This window comes from Vulpes lagopus, chromosome 12 (assembly GCF_018345385.1).
Source record: "Vulpes lagopus strain Blue_001 chromosome 12, ASM1834538v1, whole genome shotgun sequence".
NCBI classification, from domain to species: Eukaryota; Metazoa; Chordata; class Mammalia; order Carnivora; family Canidae; genus Vulpes; species Vulpes lagopus.
Window position 1 is genome coordinate 75326910 of NC_054835.1, and position 27976 is coordinate 75354885.

Here is a 27976-nt window from a genome sequence, read left to right on the forward strand (position 1 = left end):
AAGGAAGTTGCTGCCTGTGCTCTCCTCTAGAATTTTTATGGTTTTAGGCCTCCCATTTAAGTTTTTTATCCATTTTTAATTTATTTTTGTCAATGGTGTATAAGTGGTCCAGTTTCATTCTTTTGCATGTTGCTGTCCAGTTTTCCCCAAACCACTTGTTGCAGAGACTGTCTTTTTCCCATTGGATATTCTTTACTACTCTGTCAAAGATTAATTGACCATGTAATTGTGGGCTTATTCTGGGGTTTTCTACTCTGTTTCATTGATCTGTGTCTTTTTTTCCCATTACCATACTGTTTTGATTATTACAGCTTTGTAATATATCTTGAAGTCCAGATTTGTGATGCTTCCAGATTTGCTTTCCTTTTTCAAGTTTGCTTTTGCTGTTTGCAGGGTCTTTAATGGGTCCATGCACTTGTTAGTATTGTTTGCTCTAGCTCTGTGAAAAATACTTTTGGTGTTTTGATAGTAGTTGCATTAAAGGTATTTATTGCTTTGGGTAATATAGACATTTTAACAATATTTGTTCTCCTAATCCACAAGATAGATTGTTTTTCCATTTCTTTGCATCTTCTTCTATTTCTTTCATCAGTATTTTATAATTTTCAGTATTTTATAATTGTCAGAGTAGAGATTTATCACCTCTTTGGTTTGGTTTATTTGTAGGTATCCTTTTGTTTTGGTTGTGATAATAAATGGGATTGATTCCTTAATTTCTCTTTATTCTGCTTTATTATTGGTGTATAGAAATGCAACAGATTTCTGTACATTGATTTTATATCCTGCATCTTTACTGAATTCGTTTATCAGTTCTAGCACTTTTTTGGTGGAGTCTTTCAGGTTTCCGATATATAGTATCATCTGCAAATAGTGAAAGTTTTACTTCTTCCTTGCCAATTTTGATTTCTTTTGTTTCTGTTTGTTGTCAAGACTTCCACTATGCAGGATCCCTGGGTGGCGCAGCGGTTTGGCGCCTGCCTTTGGCCCAGGGCGCGATCCTGGAGATCCGGGATCGAATCCCACGTCGGGCTCCTGGTGCATGGAGCCTGCTTCTCCCTCTGCCTGTGTCTCTGCCTCTCTCTCTCTCTCTCTCTCTCTCTGTGTGTGACTATCATAAATAAATAAAAATTAAAAAAAAAAAAGACTTCCACTATGCTGAATATAAGTGATCAGACATCCCTATCTTGATCCTGACTGAAGAGGGAAAACTCTGAGTTTTTCCCCATTGAGGATAATAGTAGCTGTGGATTTTTCGTATAAGGCTCTTATTATGTTGAGGTATAGTCCCTCTAAACCTAATTTTTGAGGATTTTTATCATGTTTGGAAATTGTACTTTGTCATATGCTTTTTCTGCACTATTGAAATGGTCATATGGTTCTTATCTTTTATTTTATTAATGTGATGTTCCACGTTGATCTGCGAATATTGAACCACCTTTGCAACCCAGAAATAAATCCCACTTGATTGTGGTGAGAAACTTTTTTAACGTTTTGTTGGATTTGGTTTGCTAGTAGTTTATTGAGAATTTTTGCATCTATGTTCATCAGAAATACTAGCCTATAGTTCTCTTTTTGTGTGTGTGTGTGTGTGGTGTCTTTTCTGATTTCGGTATCTAATGCTGGCCTCATCATTTTTAATTACATCTAGCATCCCATTAGTAGGGATGCATTTTAATGTATTTAACCAGACTGTATGCATTAAAATATTTATACTGTATACTTTCAAAGTAAAATACTGTGTTTAATTTGAAAAAAAAAACTTTTTTTTAAACTTTCTCTTTTAGTAACTATACTACAACTTTAAAATGTTCTTAAATATGAGGTTTCTTTCACTAAAGAAGGGAACTTGAGGGAATGGTATGAAAGTTATTGTTGCTCACTTACCATAGATCCATATTCTAACCACTCTTCCCCTCTTCCTCACTGCATAATCCTGGTTTGTTCATTTTCCTGTAAGAGTGGGGTACTTCTGAGGAGACTGGGTAACTTTCTGTTTCTATCATGGTGAACTTACACTGGGAAAAATCAGTCACGTGGATGCCATTCCCCTTGCACGATTATTTTCAGCAATGTGACATAGGCATAAGCATTGGCTCTTTTTGGTCAATGTTCTCTAAGGATTTTGTGCTGAGTGCCTCAGGTGTTGAACCTTCTTCCTATTAAAATGAGATATAAGAAAGGACTTTACCTCTCTGGATTATATTATCTCTGTGTAATACTGAAGATGCAGTGGTTATCTTAGGGCCATATGACAAAATTCAAGGGAATTTCACAGAATTTAAGCTATGGTCATGGCTTTGTTAAATCTCTGAATGAATCAACTTTTACCAAACCTGTCTTCCAATTTTAAATGTGTGAGATGTTGCAGTCCTTATTTTTAAGTCACTTTTATTTATGTTTGCTGTTTTTTCTTCCAGCTAAAGCATTCTGATACAAAGAAATGTCATAGCATTTCTCTTATATTTATTGCTTTCTGGTGATTCCATAAATCAAAACAGGTAGGATATATACTTGACACCTGTCTCTATCTGAAGTCATAACTGGAATTAATATAACAGAGTCAGTCTCACAAGCCCTAGTACCAAAAGTGAGAGATGAAACGTCTACGAGGAGAGGAACCTGAGAGGAACCCAGGAGAATTACTGGTCTTCAGTCACTGCCATATGTGTGCTTTATTTCGTAGTTATTGTGTACCAAGTCTGTTACGCTATACTTCCAAATAATGGAGACAACTCTAAGTATTTTTATGTAATAAAAAACCTTGAATACTGCACTATTAAAAAATTTGTGTGTGAGGACAGAGTTAGACAGAAAATGTCATTTCTCCCTGCTGTGTATTCCTGCTTTGTAAGTCTTATTTTTAATCTATAGATGTTGTATATACTGTATGCATGCAGGCATGTGCACATGTACACAGGTTTTCATTTGCTTTTGCTTAGTATTTTATTAAAAGCAAATGTGAGGAGGCCAAAGGCATTTTTCCCAGCTCATCTCATCATTCTTTTTATAGGCTTTCATGTAAACTGACTTAAATATCCAGTATTAGTAAAATTCCTTTTTCTTTGCAATTGTTTTTCTGAAGTTTTTATTTTATTTATTTTTATTTTTCTCACATATAAATAGTTCGATTTGGAAATGCCACATACTGAAAAGGGGGAATAAAGATTTAAGTAAATGGCTCAGTGTAACATTCCTCCTATTAGCCCAGTCATGCAGACAAGACATTTTTGTAGCTCACAGAAGGAAAGAATGCCTTGCAAAGATTTGGGGAAGAATAATGAAGTAAGTATGTCTCGGACTTACAAAGAAAAAGAGAGTAGAATAACACAGTATCCTGGAGAATAGATACATGGATATACATAGATATAGATATAGATACATCCTCACTAGCTCTCAGTAAAGTGGACATTGTCTTCATTTAAGAAAAACATGCATATAATATATATGCATATAAAATATTGCTTCTTTTGGAACACCTAGGTGGCTCAGTGGTTGAGTGTCTGCCTTCCCCTCAGGATGGGATCCTGGGGTCCAGGGATCTAGTCCTGCATTGGGCTCCCTGCAGGGAGCCTGCTTCTCCCTCCCTGTGTCTCGGCTTCTCTCTGTGTCTGTCATGAATAAATAAATAAAATCTTTAAGAAAATATATTGCTCCTTTTTATTTAGGAGAAAATGAGCAATACCTCTATTTGCTATACTTTCAGATAATGAATGCAGACACACACTGATTTATTTGGTTAACCATACATTGCAGGTAAAGAATGTTCAGCTCTGAAATGCTGCCGTATGTAGGTGGCAATAAACTAATACAGATGCAATTCTAGTTATTTTTAAATGAGAAGTTTCTTTATAATTTTACATTGTTAGAACATTCCCATTGTTAGAGCATACTAGAAGATTATAGCTTAGAAATCATTGGTACAGAACTCAGGACTGAAATGTTTTTCTAAGCAATGTTTATGAATATGTTAATTTTAAAAGCACATTCCCATTTATTTTGGACGTATGCTTCTATGAATTGTACTTGTGTGTCTGACATAGCTAATCATTTTATTTTTGGAATGGGCTCCATAAATATTCTATGGATGTTGACTGATGATTATGATAATTTGTTCTATCAAATATTACCCAGAGATATGTGGAATATTGGGAAATTGGACTTCCTTGCAAGATTACCTCATTTTCAAACATATTTCTATATTCTAGAGTATTATTAGGTCAATTTAAAAAATTCAAAGGTTCATAAATTTGTAAATTTAAACTGTAGGAAGAAAATGTGAAAAGGTTTCTATTTTTTTATGTTGCCCCTCGAAAAGTTTAGATCATAAGGAAGTAGTATCTTTTTAGTGCAGTAGAAAATTACTGTTATTTATTTATTTATTTTAAGAATTACTGTTTTAAATTGGGTTTTGTCAAAACAAAATTATTTCAGCTCATAAACATGAAATAGTCATTTTTATTTGTTTATTGGTATAATAACTCAGAAACATTGATGTAATTTAATGTGAATCAATGGTTTTCATTAATAATTTCCTAATGTTTGATATTTCATATTTTATAAGATCATATATAGGTTCAAAGTGAAACTTTATCCCAATCTCTGTAAAATGCTTTAAAAGTTTAATGTTATTTGTCAGGTAAATATAGCTCAGTTTCCCACATCAATTGCAGTAAGATTTATGCATCATGGTGATCAAACAAAGCAAACATAACATATAATGTCTTTTAGCCAAATTATACTGAAAACATGTATTTGTACTGGTAGGTAATATATGTAAATGGAGGCCTATGCATTCTTTTAATAAATAAAACTGTACATTTTGGAGACTATAAACATCTTAGCCATGCTCTAATGCAAAGACGTGCATCTTATTATGTTAGACTTCTTGAAGGTGACCACCTCAGGAGATAGTTTGATATCGGCATCCTAATTTTTATAATTTAAGAATGTTACTTTATATGGCTAAAAAAATTTTACATAAATGATGAAATTAAGGCTCTTGAGATAGGCAGATTATCCTGGATTGTGGACGTAGGCCTTACATGAAATCACAGGGGTCCTTATAAGGTAGCAAAAAGATCAAAGAAAAAAGAAGGTAGTGTCATGTTAGTGAGAAAAGGTGATGTGATGTGGGACCCAAGCCATAGAATCAGGGGATAGCCTCTAGAAAGTGGAAAAAATCAAGGAAACAGATTCTCTGGAGACCCTCCACTTGGCACCAACCCTAGCAACACCTTGGTTTTAGTCATGTAAAAGACTCATTTTGGATTTCTGATCTCCAGAACTGTAAGAGAACAGATTTGCATTAGAAAATATTGCATAAGAGAATAAATTGCATTTTAAGCTTCTAAATTTGTCCCAGAAGCAGCAAGAAAACTAATACAGCATCTTAGTTTTCTGCACTCCTCAGGAATCAATTTGGTCATGTCTTTACTCGCTTGTGTCAAATTACATTTTTTTAATATGAAGGAATATTTGTGAAATTACATGTAAAAGAATGTAGAGAAATAAGATGAGGTGGACAGTTACCTGGTGAAACAGAATGCAGTTTTCATATGTTGTCACGATGTGTTCTATAAGATCTCACATTACTTTTAATTTAGGATTTAGAATAAATTTTCTCAAAAATGAAAACACCTCATCAATTTGTTACTCTTCTTAAATTGCCCCTTAAATTAAAAGTAGGCAACATTGCCTGACTCCTTTGCAAGCACTTGGGTGTATAGCTCCAATATAAAAATGAATTTTTTTAGAGGTTGGAGGAATAGAGGGAGACAGAATCTTAAGCAGGTCCATGTGCAGTGAGGCGCCCGTGGCGGGACTCGATCTACAACCCTGAGATCATAACCTGAGCCAACATGAAGAGTTGGGCATTTAACTGACTAAACCACCCAGGTACCTCTGAATTTGTTTTGTTCTTATGATGATGATTGATTGATTTTTGTTTAACTACTTATCTTTTGAGATCTAGATTTCTTATATATATATAAAAATATATATTTATTATATAAAAAATATATATATATATATTCCTTCCCAGGCTTATAAGTCCAGAATGAATGTCAGATCAGCAGGCCTCTGATTGACAAGCAGTGAAAAATAAGGAAACTATGAGAATTGTTCTGTTGATTGACACTGAAAAGATTATTGCCTTTTAAAATTGTAATTAATCAATCAATCAATTAATTAATTAATTTATAGGAGAGGGAGAGGGACAGGGCAGGGCAGAGGGAGAGAGTATCTAAGCAGACTGTGTGCTGAGTGTGGGGCCTGATGCTGGGCTCAGTTTTATGACCCTGAGATCTTGACCTGAGCCAATCAAGAGATTGGGTGCTTAACTGACTAAGCTACTCAGGTGCCCCAAAATACTGCTTATTTTTAATATTGCTACATTTTATCATGAAAAGTTAAAAACTTCAGATACTCTGATTACCTAAACTGTTTTCAGATTTTAAACATTAAAGTATCATGATGGTGGTGCTTTTTTTTTTTTTTTTCACAAACAGGTATTTTTAAAACATTTTCCTCTCAGAGAATAGTGTCTTATATGATTCAAAAACTGATTAGTCTTTGATTAGATGCTGTGAGATACTTGGACATATAAGTACATGTGTGTTTCTTCACATACATGCCATGTGCAAACCACTAATGTAAACTCATGTGACTAATGTTGCTAACAGAAAACAGAGCACCTGCTTTTTTTTTTTTTTTTTTTACACTCTCCTATCTTGTCATTGCAATGATTTTCAGAGGACTTTTATATATTTAGCACTTAACATGGATGAAGTATCACATGAAGAGTTTCTTAGCATTCCTGGGAATGGCTTGTTTGTACATGGTGATTTTAGAGTGTAGTAAGAATTTGTGGTTGGGACACCTGGGTGGCTCAGAGGTTGAGTGTCTGCGTTTGGCTCAGGGCATGATCCCAGAGTCCTGGGATCAAGTCTCACATGGGCTCCCTGCAAGGAGCCTGCTTCTCCCTCTGCCTATATCTCTGCCTCACTCTGTGTTTCTCATGAAAAAATAAATAAAATATTTTTTTAAAAGAATATGTGGTTGAAGGGTTTATTGATGGCGAACCCCTGTGAATTAGACTCTCAGCACATAAACACAACGATATTAAACTTAAATTATTTTAATGGTAACATGTTGAATTACTGGAGTGGGGAAGCAAACTAATACCATCCTTATAAATGTAGTATATGAGAAGTTTTAAAAAATATAGTTAAGGATCATGTTTATATGCCTAACCTATAAATATTTGTAACCAAACATGAAGTAATACCTGCTAATTTTTATCTGGATAATGGTAGCTATTTTTTTAAATTATTTATTGAGATGCTGTTCTGACCATGCATTTCATGGTCACTCTGGGAAGCTGATTTAATTCACTCTGATGGGTTCTTAGGGGCACTCTGATGATCTGATGAGGTAGAGATCAGGTGTAAAATATCTAAGTGACCCAGGATTCTGTTTTCTGTTTGTGGCAAATAGAGGAAATTTTTTGTTCAAAGATAATTTTTTCGTTATAACACGTAACTAATTTTGTTCCTATGCTGCTCTGAACCATATTGGAATGAATAAATAAGTAGCAAATGATTTTGTATCCTATTACCAATCCTATGATTATGTGTATCTTCCCCGGCAGTCATCATAACACATTAAAAAAATAAACAATATTACTTTAAAATTAGTGCTAAAAATCAATAGGGTTCAACATATTGAATGACCTTTATTAAATAAACCTGCAGTAGATGCCAACTGGACGTAAGTTGAAGGCTTATATGTGGGTTGAATTAATAGGATGTTTTTTTTTCTTTTGGAAACATCTGAATATTCATTCATCTTTTATTCTTTCTATGCTCAGAGATTGATCTTTCTGATTGCTACATACTGATTTGGATTCAGGGGGCCTGGTTGCATAATGTTAATTTAAATTCAGAATATCCTTGGAATCCCGGATCCACATTATGACTGAGGGAATCCTGGGTCACTTGGATATTTTACATCTGGTCTCTACCTCATCAGGTCATCAGAGAACCCCTAAGAACCTATCAGAGTGAATTAAATCAGTTTCCCATAGTGACCATGAAATGTATGAAGACATTCATACATTTCAGAAGACAGCAGTAAATTGCTTTGCAGGTCACTGTTCTGGAATCCAGTGATTATCATTTGATTTCTGAGAGTCTGAAAGTCATTTAACATCTTCACACCTAGTCCTTCCTCTGTGAAATTGGAGGTAGTAATATTCATCTCATAAAAGAAGTGACAAGTAGGATATATGTGGATATGCTTTCTAAGTTTGAAGGGTTACTCAGATATAGGGCTTTGTTACTATTAATTTTGGACTTAAGGTCCCAGGTAAAGTAGTTTACATACAACTAATGACTTGGTTTACAGTGTTTTGGGTTTTTTAAAATGTGACTTTACTTTCTCTTATTTCTAGTCTACACCCCAAAAATTTGTGTGCTTTTTTTGTGTGTTTCTTTTGTATGGAAAGTTCCTCTCAAAGGCTCAGGCTTTTGAAATGAAATATTAGTAACCTATCCTGAAATAAATGGCAATATTGATAATAATGCTAACTGACAACAAAATGTGTACCTTGTGTATATATGTAGTGTTTTACTTTTTTTTTCTTAAGGCATTTTCATAAGCACATCAATTTTGTGTAGTAAGAAAATAACTGGCTCCAGTGTTATTTAGATGAAAAGTCAAACACCAAGAGATCTCCGAGTATTCTATTTGGTCTTGGACAGTGCCACCTGCTTTTACATTACTATCTACCCTTAGCAACTTTCAAATGTATAATACAGTGTTAACTACAGTCAACCAGGCTGTACATTGCATTCCATGACTTAATTATTTTATAACCAGAAGTATATAACTTTTGAACCCTTCATCTATTTCTCGTCAAAACTGTCTATTGTTGGAGTGGACTTTTTTTTTATTGCACAAAGTTTCTAATGAAAAAAATATTGAAACTTTTATCACCTACATAAACCATAATACTTTTATAAGATTATGATTATGCAGTGGATTAGACTGCATTTGACTCTATTATTGCAATATTTTCTCATCCTTTATTGTGTTTTTTTTTTAACATTTTATTTGTTTATTCATGAGAGACACAGAGAGAGAGAGAGAGGCAGAAGCACAGGCAGAGGGAGAAGCAGGCTCCATGCAGGGAGCCCGATGTGGGACTGGATCCCTGGTCTCCAGGATCAGGCCCTGGGCTGAAGGTGGCGCTAAACCGCTTAGCCACCCAGGCTGCCCTATTTTTAGTTTTTATTAAGGATTATTTATTTATTCATGAGAGACACAGAGAGAGGCAGAGACATAGGAAGACGGAGAAGCAGGCTCCATGCAGGGAGCCTGATGTGGGACTCGATCCTGGGACCCTGGGATCACGCCCTCTGCCAAAGGCAGATGCTCAACCGCTGAGCTACCAAGGTGTCCCTGAAAATCATTTTTAAATTCATGTTTATATTAAAAGTAAACAATGAAAAAAATCTGAGTTTAAAGCACATGAGAAAATTCGATTATTTTATTTCACATTTATCATGTATAATATTTTAGAATGAATTTACTTTAACAACTTTGATATAAAAGTATATAAAAGTACTTGAGTAATTTGTTCATTATTCAATAAGCTTTCATCAAAAGTATAATTTCATTTTTATTTACAATAACTGAAGTCATTAAACTAGTGAAGACAGAACCATCAGATTTCTGTTATTGAAATGTTGTTAGTCCTCAAACAATCATATTATAATTTATCTGGGACAAGAATAATATTCTCAAGATTAACTTTCTCTTGATTTTTAAGAATCTTAAGTTAAAGAAAATTTAATATGGAATTATTAATAAAATATGGGAATTATATTGCAAAGTTAATGTTTTAAAGTCTTGTTTGATGCTGAACCATGATGGTAATGACTGCAAATATATTATTGTTAAGGCATTGTTTATATACCTGTTCACCTATACTATGCCATTAATTGGAAGGCTTATTTGACTTATTTTTGGTTAACATTGAGTAAGATACTTGGGATTCACAAAGGTGTCTAATGTTTACTGAAAATAATCAATTTTCTTATATATAAAAAATACTATTTTTGTAACTTAAAATACATAGTATGCAAACTAGCTGGTGCACATGTCTAGATAGATAAGTGGATAGGTGGATTAGCATAGTTTCATATTTTATTTTTTAATTCCAGTCTATACAAACATAACCTTTTAAAATTTCTGATTCAAGATCACTTTGTGTGCAAAAAACACCTCCATAATTATAAATTTTAACCTTTATGCCCTACTTGTAAATTAGTAGTAATCTATCTGTTGATATAAAACATTGATTGTTTATTTTTTTTTTTTTTTTAAATTTTTTTTTTTTAAATTTTTTATTTATTTATGATAGTCACAGAGAGAGAGAGAGAGGCAGAGACACAGGCGGAGGGAGAAGCAGGCTCCATGCACCGGGAGCCTGACGTGGGATTCGATCCCGGGTCTCCAGGATCGCGCCCTGGGCCAAAGGCAGGCGCCAAACCGCTGCGCCACCCAGGGATCCCAAAACATTGATTGTTTAAATAATAAAAGATGTATTAGTTGCCCTTCTATATCTGAATATTACAAGAATAGAAACAACTTCCAAATGAATTTTATTATTTGAGCTGTACTAATTAGTAGTAATTAGAATAAAATGTTGATAATATGGTGTAGTAGCAGTAGTAATTAGAATAAAGTGTTGATAATATGGTGTAAAACAGCAGTAGACCAGAAAAGAAAGCATATATATATGCATATAAATATATATATATATATATTTCAAATTTGCCATGACTTAATGACTGCAGATCACACTTATACAGAATAGTTACATTTTAACTAAATGTCATGATGTATATTTCTTTTATTGTTAATTATTTCTATTTCAAATGTATTCCTGATAATTTTCTTTAACAAATTACAGAAATGGCTATAAGTTTTCTAGTTATTTTGCTCATTTTATAAACACCTGAGATAGATTTATGAGGGTTTTTTTAAGACATGGTGTGAAAATCGTATGTCTTGACTGTCAAGAAACATGTATTTTAACTTGTGACATCTCCTTCAAAGGTTTCTTTGTAAAAGGGAAGTGCTGCTATTTTTTGAAAGTCTGAATACACTAAAATGGCAGGGTGCCTACTTGCAGCATATGTGTGAGAACAGCCACATTTACATCAATGTTATTATTCAGTTGTCTAATGATCATCCTCAGACATTAAATTTACAGAAGAGAACTTTAGGGACATGTTGATCCTCAGGATTAACTGTATGCCAAATTGCCTGATAACTATGGAATATTGGCATTTAATAATCTTCGACTCATCACACAGACTATATTTTTCAGCTTACAGCATTCACTAATGAATCAATTGTAGTTTAGGGACTAAATAAAATCTTCATTAAGGCCACCAAATGGTATCCTCCAGTAAACACAAAGCATTTTCACAGTAAATCAAACTGAGCTCTGCCTTCCATGCTCCTTATCCTGCCAGTATCAAGGAAGGATTCAGAAGTATAAGGTCATATCACAGAATGAAGCATCTCTTCAGGAGGAAGGTTTAATGGAAAATTCTAGCCATAAGGTATTGTATTTCTGAGATGAATAAACAAGAACAGAAAAACATTAGAAGATAAAAAAAAAAAACAGAAGAATATAACTATAGAGTTTCTCATCCTATACGCTTACTGACAATATTAGAGTTGGAAAAAAACATTGTTTTTTCCTAAAGAAGTATCTATGTATCAATAAATTATTGAATCTAGAGGGTTTCTGAGTAAAATTTACCTCAGTAAAGCACCTCTGAACTTGGGTGTCTTTTTCAGAATAAGAATAAATTTCATTATATATATATTTACCCATGATTAAATCTAGGTAGTCCAGATTTGTTTACCCCAGTTGCCACAAAAGATGCATAGTTTATTTTTCTATTTCAGTAGTTGTTTTTTATTATTCTCCTTGGAGATTTAAAGTTATTTTAAATTATAGGATATTGGCATTTGTGAACAGCAGTCTGTGAGGTTAGTGTAATTGTTTGGCTGAAAACAAGGAACATGAGAATTGGTTCTTAAAAGTAGGTTTACTTATGGCATAAATAATATATTAATTTATATAAATTAAATTTTAGATATATTTTAATATTCAAATAAGTTTTATTGATTGTTTTTGCATTTGCCTAAGAGCTTTTCCACATATTTTCACTGCCTTTAAAGTGGAAGGCATGATAATCAGTTAATTTATTTTATGACTTTTTTATAAACCTCTGTGTTCTTATTTTGTTTTATTTTTTAATAATAGTAGTGAGTGATTCCTACCAAATAGTCCTTCTTAATTGGCCCAATATCCTAAGGGCCAATTAAGTGTTCCTTAAGCAGTATTTAACTTATAACTCAAAATCGTACTATTTTCACTGAAATATTAAATGTTAGTATGACTAAACCGAACAAATTGACTTTTATTTCTAGTTTTTTAAGTGTACTACAGATATTTCCTTCATAAGTCTAAAATTCTAAATTGACCAAAATCTTATGTAAATCTTTATAACAGGAACCAAAATAAAATTAATACTGATGTTAATGATGATTTAACTTCCCATAAATTTATTACTTCTTTTCTTTTGACTTCAGGTGCAATAACAGAACGCAGTGTGCAGTGGTGGCAGGTCCTGATGTTTTTCCAGACCCGTGTCCAGGAACCTATAAATACCTTGAAGTGCAGTATGAATGTGTCCCTTACAGTATGTATATTCTTGTACTTATCTTGTGAAAAGATATTAAGCTTTGTTTTGCATGCATTGACAAAGTATTCTCTCTGAAAGCATAAGAATTACCACCTTTCCTTTTTTACATAATGTTTTTAAAGACTGATACTTTGAATTTTCGGGATCATATATCCTTCCACCATTGGAATAATTAGATGTTGCGCATGATCCCATAGCATTCATTTTGACTATACATTTCTGCATATCAATACTTATTCTAAAACTTTTCTTAATGCAAGAATATAAAATTTTTAGAAAAAGTTGAAATGAATATTATGCCTATATTGTATCCCTCTTGGTCCAAGCAAACAGGAAGTTAAAATGAATAATATACTTTTACATTATTATATTATATAAATATTATATATAATATATCATACAGTATATGATTGTATATATGTGCATATGCATATGTACATATACATATGTATATGATATATATACATTATATAATATTGTAAATCATACTTTTATAGTGGTATAGAAATTGATAAATTTTGAATATGATAGAAGTGATTATATCTAATCTACAAGTGCTGTCAAGATTTCGTTTATTAGAAATATATTCATCAGGAAGGAACAAATTGAAATATATATACAAAAATTACATGAAGTAAAGCACTCTTCAGAATTTATCTCTTACAGCCTCTAAAAGTTTGTCTTTGCAACTTTTATGTCAGATATGGTATATGCCAACAACATATTTTTTTCTTCAGGAATAATGAAGAATCAAACAATCAAAACTGGAACAATTGTCTAACTTTTCTACCCAGAGGAAGAATCACCATTTCTTAAAAATATTTGTTGATCTATTAATTATTCATAGGATTCCGTAGTGAAGATTACTCAGGAAATCCTGCATTTCATATTAGATATTCAGTTCATCCCAAAAGTGTAAAACCCCTGGGGCATGAATAAATCCCAGGCTCCAACTTCCTTTGACATCTCTGAAGTGAAGTATCTAGGGATCAGCCAGTTTGCTGTTCTAGGAGATAGTTCTAAGCTTGCCTCACTTCTGCTTAGTTAAGGCAGCAGCACGTTACTCATAAGGTGTAAAAGTGCATAATCCAATAATAGTAATTTGGCTAGCAAGAAATGAATTGAAATTTTAAAATAATAATGAAAGCAATCAAGATAAAATTTTATCTTTGTTTTATTTATAGTGTGATTGATTAGAGAAAGTTTATCTGGTGAAGTTTTAGAAGCTAATTTTCCTTGTTATTAAAAAACGCGTAATTGTACAGGTTCTATTGAAATCTCAATTGAAGTTATGCTTCCTATACATTGTTATCTCTAGGGACCTTCTATGAAAATATAAAGCTCTTGCTGACCAGTTATTGTTCATTAGTGATATTTTAAAGAAATAACGTTTGCCTTTTGGAACTCTGACACTTATATTTGGATTATATAATAAGATCTTTGTGAATTATGTGCGATAGTTATTTTTAAAGGCATTTTATAAAAAAAAATTACCAATAAGGAATACCTCATTTTTAAACGGTTTGAGGAAACTTTCAATCATATTTATGAAACATGAAAGCTGAAGAAGAAAATGTCAAGCTAGATTTTTTCACAATTTTTAAATATTAAAGAATTTCACAGCTGTCTCTTCAATTTTCTGTATTTCTTCAGAATTTCTTTGAGGACATCTATTCCAAAATCCTCTGCCCAACTTATTTTGAAAAATCATCTTCTGAAATCATTTCAACATAAATAAGAATTTGTCCATAAACTTTTGCATAAAAGGAGTATGGCTTACCACACTTTTCCTTTCTCATAAGTTTTCAGAGATGAACAATTTGTTTTCTGAATATCCTATATATACAGGTTTCTGAAAATCCTTAAAATTTGCGGATTGCCTTCGATGTATGTCCATTATATTAAAATATTTATCTGATTGTTTTATTAAGTAAGAATTATAAACTTAGGTGCAGCCACTTGCCAGTTTACATTCTGCTTTCTTTTATATGGCATAGCATGATTGAGCTTGTTTAAATATCTTCAGTATGTTTCAATTAAAAGTGTAATGCATAATTGAGAACTCATTTAGTAAATTTAACATGATTTTAAAGGAAAAAATATACAAAAAAAGTGTAAACCATGAAATAAAGTATAGTGAATGAGTTATTTGAAAGGTAGATTGGTTTAGTAGAATAAACGACCAGAGATCAGGAAATCTGGAGTCAGAATACAGTCTGGTTTTTTAACAAAAAGCACAGGGCTTTAAGCTAAGGTAAGCTATTAAAATTTTCTGGATCTCACCTTCTGGACATTCCCTGATCTGTAGTCAGTTGTAATTTAGATCAACACTAAGTTCTTTTTCTTCTGTCTAGCATAAAATACAGACTTTTCCATTGCTGAAAAAAAAATCACTTATTTAAAATAACTACCATTTATTGACATTTACTACATCTCATTTACCACATGGGTTTAATGTTTATGCACATTATTTTATTTAATTCTCACCATATCCTTCCTGTTAGGTAGGAGTGTCACTTTTCTGAAGAAGAAACTGAAGCTCAGTAGGATAAGTTAATGTTTCATGTAAAATACAGAGTAGTTGGATAATGACAGAGCCAAGATTTGAGTCTATCACTAATACCTGTTAAGGACTCAGCTATACTTCTCCTCAGAGATTTTCCCCTTTATATTTTCATGAGTTATTCAATCTCATTCAGTATTTAACTCATAACTTTCATCACTGTAGTAATGTCCCGTGGTAAAAGCAAATGTTTCACGGGCCTGGACCTTTCTTGTTAGTTCTTTTGCTACTTAACTTTAAGGAGGATTTGATGCCTTTCTTAAAGCAGCTAAATCACTGCAAAATTTTATTTTCCCAAAAACCTAACAAAGCATAATGGCGAAAACTAGTTTATGTTATAAAAATAGCACCTACAATTTGGAATGAGGCTCTTATCTAAACAGTTACTTGAGAAGTTATTTAAATCACCTGTCATATGAGGAATCCTTGTATGTGATATACTTATTAAAATAGCCCTAATATATTATTAGAAGGTAAGCTTCAGATTTCGGATTCATTATTAGTATTTAAATTTTTTCTATTGGCAGCCTGGGTGGCTCAGTGGTTGAGCATCTGCCTTCAGCCCAGGGTGTGATTCTGGAGACCCCGAATCGAGTCCCACCTCGGGCTCCCTGCAGGGAGCCTGCTTCTCCCTCTGCCTGTGTCTATGCTTCTCTCTGTGTGTCTCTCATGAATAAATAAATAAAATCTTTTTTAAAAAATCAATTTTTTTTCTAAATGAACAATTGAAGAAACAAATTATGTTAGGTTCTATTTGTTATGTTCAAGTAATACCCATTTTTTTCCTAAAAATATTTCATTTATTTATTCATGAGAGACACACAGAGAGAGGCAGAGACACAAGGAGAGGGAGAAGCAGGGTCCATGCAGGGAGCCCGATGTGGGACTCCATCCCAGAACCTCGGGATCACGACCTGAGCCAAAGGCAGACGTTCAACCACTGAGCCACCCAGGGGCATTTATATTATTATTAATATAACATCCATATTATCCATATAAATTAATATTATTTATTAAAAATAATAACCCATTTTTATTTTTAAGACAACAAACTTCATTGTATGTAAGTGATGTATTTGTTATTTATAAATGTTTTCTTCTTAATATTGACATATGGAAAATATTGATATTTTCTTTCTTTATATAAACTCTGTGTGTTCCCCTGGTAATATTGATTTTTAATGTGATACATTCTCATGGAAAAGTATAGAAAAATGAAAATTTAGAAATATAGAAAAATATGTGGGAAAGCATATCAATACTAATGATGTATTAGCATATTAGAGGTGATATACATAAAAATTCAACAAAATTATTTGTATCCCATCAGGAATGTGGAGTTAAATATCAAAGATAAGCTTGCAATAATTTTAGCACAGCGTTTTAGGAGTCAGTAAATAGGTATATGGTTAAAAATGACAGTTTTACAAGACCCTTAACCTGAATCAAATGGTATGACTCTTTCTTTCCTTTTCTTTCTTTCTTTCTTTCTTTCTTTCTTTCTTTCTTTCTTTCTTTCTTTCTTTCTTTCTTTCTTTCTTTCTTTCTTTCTTTCTTTTTTTCTTTCTTCTTTCTATGTTTAAGATGCTCATAGGAAAGAAAATAAAAGAAAATAGTGATTATAAACAATTTTGTGAAGCTACTTTCTTTGAGTATCTTGTCAACTTTCTTTTCTTTTTTTTTTAAGATTTTATTTTATTCATGACAGAGAGAGAGAGAGAGAGATAGGCAGAGAACAGGCAGAGGGAGAAGCAGGCTTCATGCAGGGAGCCTGATGTGGGACTTGATCCCAAGACTCTAGGATCACACCCCGGGCGGAAGGCGGTGCTAAACCTCTGAGCCACCAGGACTGCCCTCTTGTCACTTTCTAAAGCACTAAAGTTATACTTAATTTTTTCAAAATCTCAACTTCTCCCTCCTTTCTGTATTTTCTTGTTTGGGTTCAGAGATATCCTGTTTGTGACCAAATTTGGTACAGATGAATCAATATTTTTCTCTGTTCCTGTCACACCTTAGTTCCAGTGTGACTTTTATAGCCTTTGCATTTTCATTTGAGTTTGATTTTCCATCTTAGTGATTTTTTTTTTCCCTTCCCAGGAGATGACCCAGATATTCCAGAGGTTAAAGTTCAGCATTTACCACTGCCACACTTTTGCTCTCCACCTACCTTCTTCTTACCCCACTTACATTCCTTCTGGCCTGATTGGGGATTGAAATTATGGCATCTTCAAGGAGGGTTTCCCTCATTTAGCTGGTTTACAGGGAAGATTTGTGTTAGGGAGAAAACAATAAAACAACTAACCACCTATATAGAGTATTTCTGAGCAAAGAATCTTTACTTTGTATCCTGCTTTGTATCCAGTTTGTCTTTCTTCCAAGGCATACAATTTCATGCACATTATGCTCAGAAGGTGCTTGTCTTCTCTCCCAACCCAGCTTTTTTCTTCAGTTCTTTGTTTCTAACTTTTAGAAACAGGAAACACATATTATATATTCTAGCAGGCTTTTCTTGCCGTAGCTTTTCTTAGGAAATGGAAGTAAGAAACATACAATGTGTAGAGCTATTAGAAGTGAGTGATTAATCCAATCTTACGCTATCGTAATTACAGACTCTTCACCATTCATTATCAGGCATCTAAAGTTATGTGTGATTGTCTATGGAAATAGACATAGACATAGACATTGTCTTTCCATAGACAATCACACATAACTTTAGGTGCCTGATAATGAATATTATTGGAAAGTTAATCAATATTAAATATGAATATTAAATAATAATAAATATTAAATTAATAATAAATAATTAATATAATTATTTATTAATAATATAATTAATAATATAATTAATTAATTATAAATATTAAATATGAATGTTATTGGAAAGTTAACATTTACAAATAATTACATAACCTGTTAGTTTTGTCTTTTTTACTATAAGAAAAAATATTGCTCTTCCCTTCAGCATTTAAAACTGACAAATATTTAATTACAAATAACTATATATATTAAAAAAACCCAAATAACTGTATATATTTTTGCTAGTAATGTTCCAGTGGGTACATATTTTAATATATGCATTCTTTGGTTCCTACTATGTAAAAAATACATTTTAAAAAAAATTCATGTGTTGAAATTAACACATATGCTTAATTTTTAAGATACTATAGAAATGTTAAGATACAATTTGATTCCCAGCGCCTCAGTACCTTTTTCAGTTTCTGACCCAGTATACATTTAAGAAATATGTATCGGATGGTTGAAGAAAAAATAAAATTTAGTCAAAATGGCTCCTTTCAAAGTATTCTGTTCACTGCTAGAATGGTACACTCAAGAAACTCTTGTCTACAAACAAGACCTTATTATGTTTTAACATTTTATTTATTCATGAGAGACACACAGAGAGAGGCAGAGACATAGACAGAGGGAGAAGCAGGCTCCCTTGGGGAGCCCGATGCAGGACTCGATCCCAGGACCCTGGGATCATGACCTGAGCCAAAGGCAGATGCTCAACCACTGAGCTACCCAGGTGCACCTCAACAAGACCTTAGTAATTCAAAGGGAAGATCTATGGTAAAAATACACAGTGTATGAGTTTTAGTTCTTCCAAATTGTTTGGTGATTGTATTCCTCAAGAATGCTAACAGCAGCTATTTTGTTTTCCATATTATTTTTCCCTGTGTCTCCATGTAACATAGCAAGTGTTGTCCCTGACATATCCGTCCCTGTCCAAGAGCAGAGTCAGGGGTGCCTGGATGGTCAGTGGGTTGGCGTCTGCCTTCGGCTCACGTTATGTCCCAGGGTCCTGGGATGGAGCCCCATGTGAGGCTCCCTCTCCCTCTGCCCCTCTCCCTGCTTGTGCTCTCTCTCTGTCTCTCTCTCTAGTCTCTCTGTCAAATAAATAAATAAAATCTTTAAAAAAGCAGAGTCAGTTATCTAAATTGTCTTTTTAGAATATTTAAAGTGAAAACAACCAAATTTGTCCCTTCTTTCCTTTTTCCTTTTTATTTATTTATTTGAGAGAGAGAGAGAGAGAGAGAGAGAGAGAGAGAAGGACGAGGCAGAGGGAGAGGGAGAGAATCCCCTCCTCCAAGTGTGGAGTCTGACATGGGGCTCAGTCTCACAATCCTGAGATCAAGCCCTGAGCCATGACCGAGATTCAGACCCTACGGAGCCACCCAGAAGCTCCTTTCTTTTCTCCTTTTGCTCTCCCACCACCAGTTCTTTCTTTGTCATATAATTTTCTCTACTTCACAGAATCTTACATCTGACAGATAATCCACAAATCTTTGCAAATGAATCAGTGATTATATAATAGTTTAAGTTTGCTTAATCCCTAAAGTATTACATATTTATAAAAATTAGTAGAAAGCAAGAAACATAGGTGGACTATACTTTCTTGGAGGTTCAAATCCTAAATACTCTCATACCTTTGTTTAGCTGCTCATATGTTTATGGAAATTATTCTCAGCTAAATGATGCCATTTGCTTTCAAGACATACCGCTTATCTGTTATCACTGAACATCTATTGTATACCAGGTACTGGTACACAATAGCATAGAAAGCTATGAAAAAATGATTCTGCTCTCAAAGAATGTAGTCAAGTGGAGCTCAAGATCCCCGTAGTTTCAGTATTATTAGTTCATTAAATCCATGGAGTATTTCACATTGGCAGTATACAGAGAATGCACACCCTACTGGCTAGTATGGGGTTGGACATGGGTATCTTCAGGGAAGCTTTTCTAGAGGAGATGACTCTTGAGCTGAGTCTTAAAGAATGAGTAGATTCAGTGAGAAGCACAATCATTTGTAACAGATGGGGCAATATAAGATTAAAAACTGGATGATGAATGTAAAGCCAAAACAGTTTAGTGTTTTCATAAAATACAGAACATAAGACTGACAGGAGATGAACCTGTCAATTGGCAGGTAGAAATCCTGATCTCCCTGTATGCTGTGATTTCTCTGGGACCTAATACCTATAACAATGTGGAACACAGAGAAGATAATAAAACCGTTTCTGAAGGCAATTAATGCATATATTAATATGACATGTTTCTTGTAAATCTGCAAAAAACAATTTTGACTAATTTAAGTTAAAAATAATTTGGGGGGGGGGATACAAAGTACTGGTTCCTGAATTAGGTAAAACCCAGGTCCCAAAAACATAAGATCTAGTGTTCTACAGAACAAGAAGTATGGGAGAGTTTCTTAAGGACTCCATGTTAAGATGAATGAGTTCCAGAAATGTTTCATCTACTGTAATTCCTGTAATGATCTAGTTAGGACATCAAAAGTACATGACATTCAGTATCCAGGTGTTATTTATATGTAAAGATAGTGAGGCTGGCGAAGAGCCTATATGTGATCAGGAGGGATCAGATCCCTCGGTGGGTGTGAATGCAAAGACTGCCCTTTAATGGCTCTGGACCAGATTCAATGTGCAGAGCAATTCTGTAAGCCTCTCAAACACTGGAAAGACAGATTTAACATAAAGTCTGGAGCAATACTGGGCCTGCCTTTCCTTGAGCAATGATAGATTAAAATTACTTGCTCTAAATAAGGTCTGTTCATCTCTGTTTGATATATTATACAACATTTATTGTATTGTTCCTGGTTCACTATAATCATTTAAAATGTCTCCTGGCTTCTGAAGTTACCTAAACTTGTAACTCCTCTTCTAGAGTTTGCATCGAATCAATGCTAATAGAAGTAAAAGCACTCTAAATTGTTACTGTATTTATTAATTTTGAAAAGATAGCAAGTTTGTGTACTAATGATAATTCTACCAATAGAAGTTTTTTGTTGCTTAATATAAGTCAGTCCCTATGTTAGGTGCTGGCGAAAAGAGATATGGGCCTTATGAAGCTGGTAGGCTTGGGAGATAAGGCAATATCACATTTATCAATACATATAAACATTGAAGATTGCCATAAAAATGCAAGAAGAAAATAAACATAATTGTAAGATAGAGAACAGCAAAAGGGCCAGCTTGTGTAAGGTGTTCTGAAAGACCTGAAGAATGAGGATAAGACAGTCTGGCAAAGGGCCTGGGAAAGAACTTTCAGTGCAAAGAGAAGAACAGCAACGAAGACCCTCCGTTGGGGAGAGTTTGGCCTGTTCTCAGACTTGATAGAAAGTCAGTGTGACTATATTCAAGATGAGGAGAGTGACTTGACGAGAAAACAAGCCAGCAATTAGTACTGTTAATACCATTGCTAATGAAGCATGATTCTACTTGCATCAAATAAGCCAAACATCGAGTAGCATCCATCAGTAGGTAGAATAACTTTGTATAGACTTCTGGTAGATTAATAATATATAAATGTATGCTTAGATGCTAATTGTAAGGGAACAAGATGAATTGAGAGTGATAAAAAAAATTAATTGGATTGCCAGAATTAGGAAAAGATTTGGTTTAGGAAGTACAGTGTTATTATAGACATAAATAAAATTTGAGAGGTTAGTTTAACTATGTTCATTTGCTTTATTTGAAATAGTAAAACTATAGAGCTTGTGCACTTAAACTTAAAGAAATTTTTACAAGGTGCTCTAATTGAATAGTATAAATATGTAGGATCACGAAAGACATAGAATATAATGTTTTGTTTTTAAAATAGATTGCATATGGGCGTGGGTGTCTGGATAGCTCAGTTGGTTAAGCTTCTGACTATTTCTGCTCAGGTCAGGATCTAAGGGTCATGAAATTGAGCCCCACATTGGGCCTCACACTCAGAACACAGTCTGCTTAAGATACTCTTTCCTCTCTCTCTTCCCCCACCCCCACCAGCTCTTTAACAAACAAACAAACATAAAAACTAAAATATATTGCATATGGGAAGCTAACTAGTGAAAACATGTGAAAGTAAGGTTATTTTCCAAAGTGCTTATTGCTAAAAAGATTTTATGGCAAACATCATGATGTATAAGAACTATGGAGTTAATTGTCAGGTAAACTTTCCTCAGTAGATGTAAAATCAAAATAGTAAATGTAAAATCAAAAGAGCCTTCTTAATTGTTTTGTATTTTAATAAAAAATTTATGAAACTAGAAAAATTGAATTTATTGGCTTAGGAAGTTCTACATTGAAATATTGTAATTCCACATAATATCTCATTTAAATGAGGGATAAAGGGAAATATATTTAAATTTTAATATTTTCATTTTATTTTGGAGGCATTTCTCAAATGGTAGGTTATCACAGTTCCTGTGAATGCTGTAAAGTTTTTAATTGGTTAAATTTTTTGTCAGTACCCCTCTATGAAACCCAAGGACTTTTAAACAATTAAATTTTATCTGTCAGACTCAATAATTGATGCCCCTCCCAAAGCTCCATATCCAGAACCTGTAATGTTATCACCTTCAATGACAAAAGGGACTCTGTAGGTGTGATTAAATTAAAGATCTAGAGTTGGGGAGATTATACCGGATTATGCAAGTAGATTGAAGGTAATCACAAATTTCCTTATCTGAGCAGGCGATGTTGGCCATAGGATATACGACAACAGAAGCAGAGGTTGGAGTGAAGCATATGAAGACAGAGGAAGGGGTCTCTGGGCAAGGAATGCAGGGAGCCTCTATGAAGCTAGAGAAAACAAGGACAATTTTTTTCCTCCTAGAACCTCCAGAATGAACACAACTCTTAACTAAAGCCCTTAAGTCCATTTCGGACCTCTGACATAATGTTGTTTGAACCACTATATTTGTGGTAATTTGTTACAACAGCAATAGAATACCAATAAAGCTTATTATAATATTATCTTTTCCCTAAAATTATAAATTTTTTTCTATAAAAATCACTGCTTAGGACATAGGCTGTTAAAGATATAGTTTTGCTTTCTAAATAAAGATATTTTTGTCATAATATTTTAAAAACATCAACATAGAAATCTTTTGCAATAGACTGGCTAGATGTAGGATGTGCAGCTTGTCCTTATAGATAGAAGTCATGTTAATTCTCTTTATAAATGTATAAAACCCTAGGGAATCCCAAGTAAAGTTAGTATTTAGTAAAATTAATTTTATTGTATTACACTTATCTACTATTTATGTGAGGCAGGAAAGAAAGTGAGCAAATAAGGAGTTGGTTATAAATATATGAGCTACATAAAGAGGATGAGTAAATATACTGAGTTTCTTATAAATTTTCTTATATCTTTAAACAGTAATTTCTCACAATAACTGCTTTGTAATACTTGAATTAAATCCATATATATGGACTTCCAAGTCTGCTCTGTATGTATTGATTTTAATTTCGTTTTACCAACATTTAATGAAAACCTAATTATCTTTAAAATACTGCAGTGTTCAGATGCCCCCAATAATACAAATATGACTAGGTCTTAACGTCCAAGAACCCATAATCTCCTCATCATTCTGTCATCCTTTAAGTAATCACATCAATGTAGAATCAAAGCCTAGGAAGGAAACTCAGTACCGTTTAGTTTTTATTAATATATTTTCTAAACATATTATATTCTCTCTATGCTAATTGCTTTTCAACTTCAATTAGAACAGAGTAGAGGAGTAAGTGATACAGAGAGAGAAGTGGCTGTTTCTAAGTACATCTCTATGGCAAAGACATATTACCTATGCTCTTTGTCAGTTCCTACCACATTTTCCCTGTCTTCACATTACTAGGTTCTCTCAAGCACTGGAGAATGTAACAGCGTTTTAGAGTGAGAGCTTTCGAATTGACATTCTGACTTTTCCAATTATTAGCTATGTTCTTTCTAGTGAAGCTGTTTTACTACTCTGTGAATGAGACTCTTCACATAGAAAATAAGGATGATAATCAACTCACAGACCTTCTGTGTAAATTAGAAGGAAAAGATGCTCAAAGCTTAATACACTGATGACCACATTAAAAATGCTCAGAATATCATTGCTATTCTACCGAATATGCATGTTACCTCTTACCCATTTTCAGTACCGTCATGCACTGGGGCTTAGAATTATGTTATGCTATTAATTTATGCCAGAATTGGGGAGCCCCCTGGCATCCTAGAGTTACAGCTTTCTGTAGTTCTGACTACTACTGATGGAATTTCACAATATTTCTGTCTTAATTCTCCATTTTTTATTTCAGATCATGTCTGAATTTTGAGTCTCTCTCAGATACAAGGGCATCTGCCATATGATTTAGCTCCTAAATGAGTTTTCTCTTATGGGGTTACTCTCTTTAATCCCAAAGTGATGACTAAGCCACATCAGGCAAATTTTCTGAATCTACACTCAGCCCACTGGGTTTCTGAGTTCTCATATCTAAATTTCAGGCTCTGCACCATTTTGGACTTCACTGCTTGTACTGACACTTGCATGAATCACACCAAGCCTGCCATGGAGTTTGGGCATTGTACCTTTTATTTTCATACTTATCTCACTGGTGTTAGCTATTCTACTACCAATTAATTTACCTCCAGTCCTATTCTCATAGACAGCAATAGGTAAGGAGGTATCAATGTGCTCCAATGTCACCAGGTAGACCCTGACCTCATTCATTTATTTCATTCAACAAATATTGGTCAAGCCTCTATTATATGAGTCTTCACATACTCTCTCTAGGTAGTAACAGTGTAATTTAATTTTAAAGCAACCTAAATCTACCTTTAATTTTTTACAGGTGAAAAAACTAAGAATAAGTAAAACAGTCAATGATTATGTAGTTACGACTTACTCTTGTCAGTCAAGTTCTCTTTCCATCATGCTAATATCTTTTTTTTTTTTTAATTTCAGAGTAGTCTTTCTATAGCTTAGAGATGGAAGGAGTGATTAAAGCTTACTCTAAAAAATATAAAAGATTTGAATATATCCTCTTTAACTGAAACTTAACATTCTAGCCCAGTTCCTCATTTTAAATCAAATCCTTTCAGAAAAAATTTAGAACTCAAAATGGTCCTAATGTGACTGCTTATTTGGTCTTTGTTTGCCTTCAGTATGGCCCATAATTAACACAATTACTGATGGCATATTGAGATATCAAAAACCCAACTTTGTCCATATCCCGAAACGTCAGTCTTTCTGTGCATAGTGCTAGATTTCAAGCTATTATGGCTTTTCTCATAAATTTATTTCAAAATGGCCTCAACCCATAGGTGAACATTTTTAGAGAAGGTGGACTCTGCAATGTGCTCTATGTTCACTATACACTAAATCACCACACACTAACCATTTTCTTTTTGGAATCCTTCAAATAAACATCCACATTTCTTTGACAAATCTTTTCTTGTTTCAGTTTTTAGAACAGCTGGAAATAAGTTCAGTGCTCAATAACATTGAAATTTCACAGATGCCAAAGCTGTCTGCAGTTAAAATGCACACATGCACATACACACACAACTAATGGAATTATAGAGAGAATTAATCTCTCCCAAAACGCGGAACATAAGGTTTCCTTTACTATGGTTTTCCTTGACTTGTTCCCTGTCCTATTTTCCTGACCTCTCAGAGAACTAATTGATGTTAAGTTCGTCAAGATAAGAAGAAAGGCTCAGAAGGAAGATCATATTCAAGTTTGTTGAAAACAAAATGCATTTATCCCCACAACAAAACTCCTCACCCCCTTCTGGATTCATTCTGATTGTTCAGGCACCAGTAGAACTGATAACTGGCTACTTGTGTGTATCAGAATCTAATATAAACTTTTTGTGGCAGTATTTTGATCTTATCCTGATCTGTGTGTGACTTACCAAGAGATAACTAATCAAGTGTAACTTCAAAACCAAAAAACAAACACAAAAAGCCTGCCAAGTAAAGGAATCTTATTGGGGATATTAACTAAGAACCCCTTATTCCTAGTTTATCGTGCACTCTCGAATGCTCATATTAAATGGGTTCGAATACCAAGCTTGGATCTCCTAAATTATGACTGACTGCCCTGCAACAGATGGTATGTGTTACTCTTTTTAAGGATGAGTGCTGAGTGTAAAGCAAGAAACATATGCTATTCTCTGATTTAGTACTCAGCAATGCTTAGTCATTTATCAATATTTGCCCCTCGATTTTTGATTAGCACTGATTCTAATACAAAATTTAAGAGTATCTGATGAGTGATATTACTTGATTGAATCTTTCCAGCTGCTGCTCCTTGTGAGAATCAGATGACAGTTTCTAAAATGTTGAAATACCTTATTTTTATCCCCAGGCAGTATCTTGAACACCAGTAGGAGCTGTTTACTAAAAATTTTATTTGTCATAGGTTCTAAAAGTGTTGAAGATCCAGAATTAATAAGAACCAATGTAAAGGGTTGCCTGAGTGGCTCAGTCATTAAGTGTCTGCCTTTAGCTCAGGTCATGATCCCGGGGTCCTGGGATCGATCCCAGTGTGTCTGGCTCCCTGCTCAGTGGGGAGCCTGCTTTTCTCTCTCCCTCTCTGCTCATGCTCTCACTCTCACTATCTCGGTCTCTCTCTCAAATAAATAAATCTTTACCGAAACAAACACACACACACACACACCAACAACGTAGGAAGGCCATGGTTGCCATTTTATTTTACCTATCTAGTGGAAAGCCAGAACCTATTTTTAATTCCCTGTTGGGTGTTAAGGGATGAAGAATCTTAGTTATTTCTGAGAAAATTCCAAATTAATCTAATGCTTTTAAAATATGGTTTATTTCTTCAATGTAAACACTTTGAGTTATTTTGACTTAAAATAAATGATATACACAACAGAATTAAAAGTTTCTAGCACATAATTAAGGCTTAATAAAAGTTAATTCTTATTTTAAAGTCTTCTGTACCATACGGATAGAGGTTTTGGCTTATTGTGGAAAACACTATGATACAAAATTCTGAATACCAAGATATAAAAAGTACCATATACTCCCAATTTAAGCTTTTGAGATACTCTATCTGGATGTGTTTTTAAGAGTTAAAATTCTGATATTGGCTAGAATTCATCTATTTTTGAATCCTTTTAGTAGATTGTGGACTTTTACAGAGACTCTAATTTTATATTAGTGGTGGTTGCTAGGTAACACTGATGCAAATTAATCATTAAACATTTAGCAGCTCATTCTCTGATTGGAGTGGAAACAGGAGTGACTTAGAAGCTGACAGCCCAGGAAACAACTGATTGAAAAAGAATTTCTTGAGGTGTTCAATAAAAATAGAGCATAACTCCTCAACTTGATTTTCTCCCTCTTTGTCATAATCAAGAAGGAAAGAAAAATTGCTAAAAAAAATAAGAGCTTTTTCCTGAGAGTAGATATTGTTCACTGAGCAAGTACGAAGTGCCAGTACTGTGCTAAATAATTTGTGTGAAATATTATTTTATTCTCACAGCGGTTTATATAGATAATACAATTCCCATTTTAAAACTAAGGAACGTAGGAATATAAATTATGTAGCCGCGTTTGTCCAAGTCCCCCATGCCTGATAAGTGAATGGCAGGTGGTCGTAGGAATTTGAGAACAACTGTTTCCCTTTGACTTGGGTGTTTTGGCTCTTCTCATTATGCTAAAGAAGGCAGGTAAAAATACCTTCCTGTCAGAGAACTGACAATACTAAACAGTTCTCTTTTAAAGTATTTTACTACCCTCTGTCCTAGTGCCTAAAAGGTAAAAGTCCGGTGTGCTGAAGTTAGCTTGACCTCAGGAATTTTCATCAAGAAGTAGGAATGATTGGTA

General features: G+C 33.7%; 1 protein-coding gene across 26 annotated transcripts in view; it reads left to right on the top strand.

The window, feature by feature from the left end:
- Positions 1 to 27976, top strand: part of ADGRL3 (adhesion G protein-coupled receptor L3) — an 802670-nt gene that overhangs the window by 459926 nt on the left and 314768 nt on the right. For all 26 annotated transcript variants that reach the window (XM_041725369.1, XM_041725367.1, XM_041725376.1 and 23 more), the window contains one exon: positions 12676 to 12785. In XM_041725369.1, coding sequence (XP_041581303.1) covers positions 12676 to 12785 — 110 coding nt within the window. The remainder of the gene's footprint in view (positions 1 to 12675; positions 12786 to 27976) is intronic.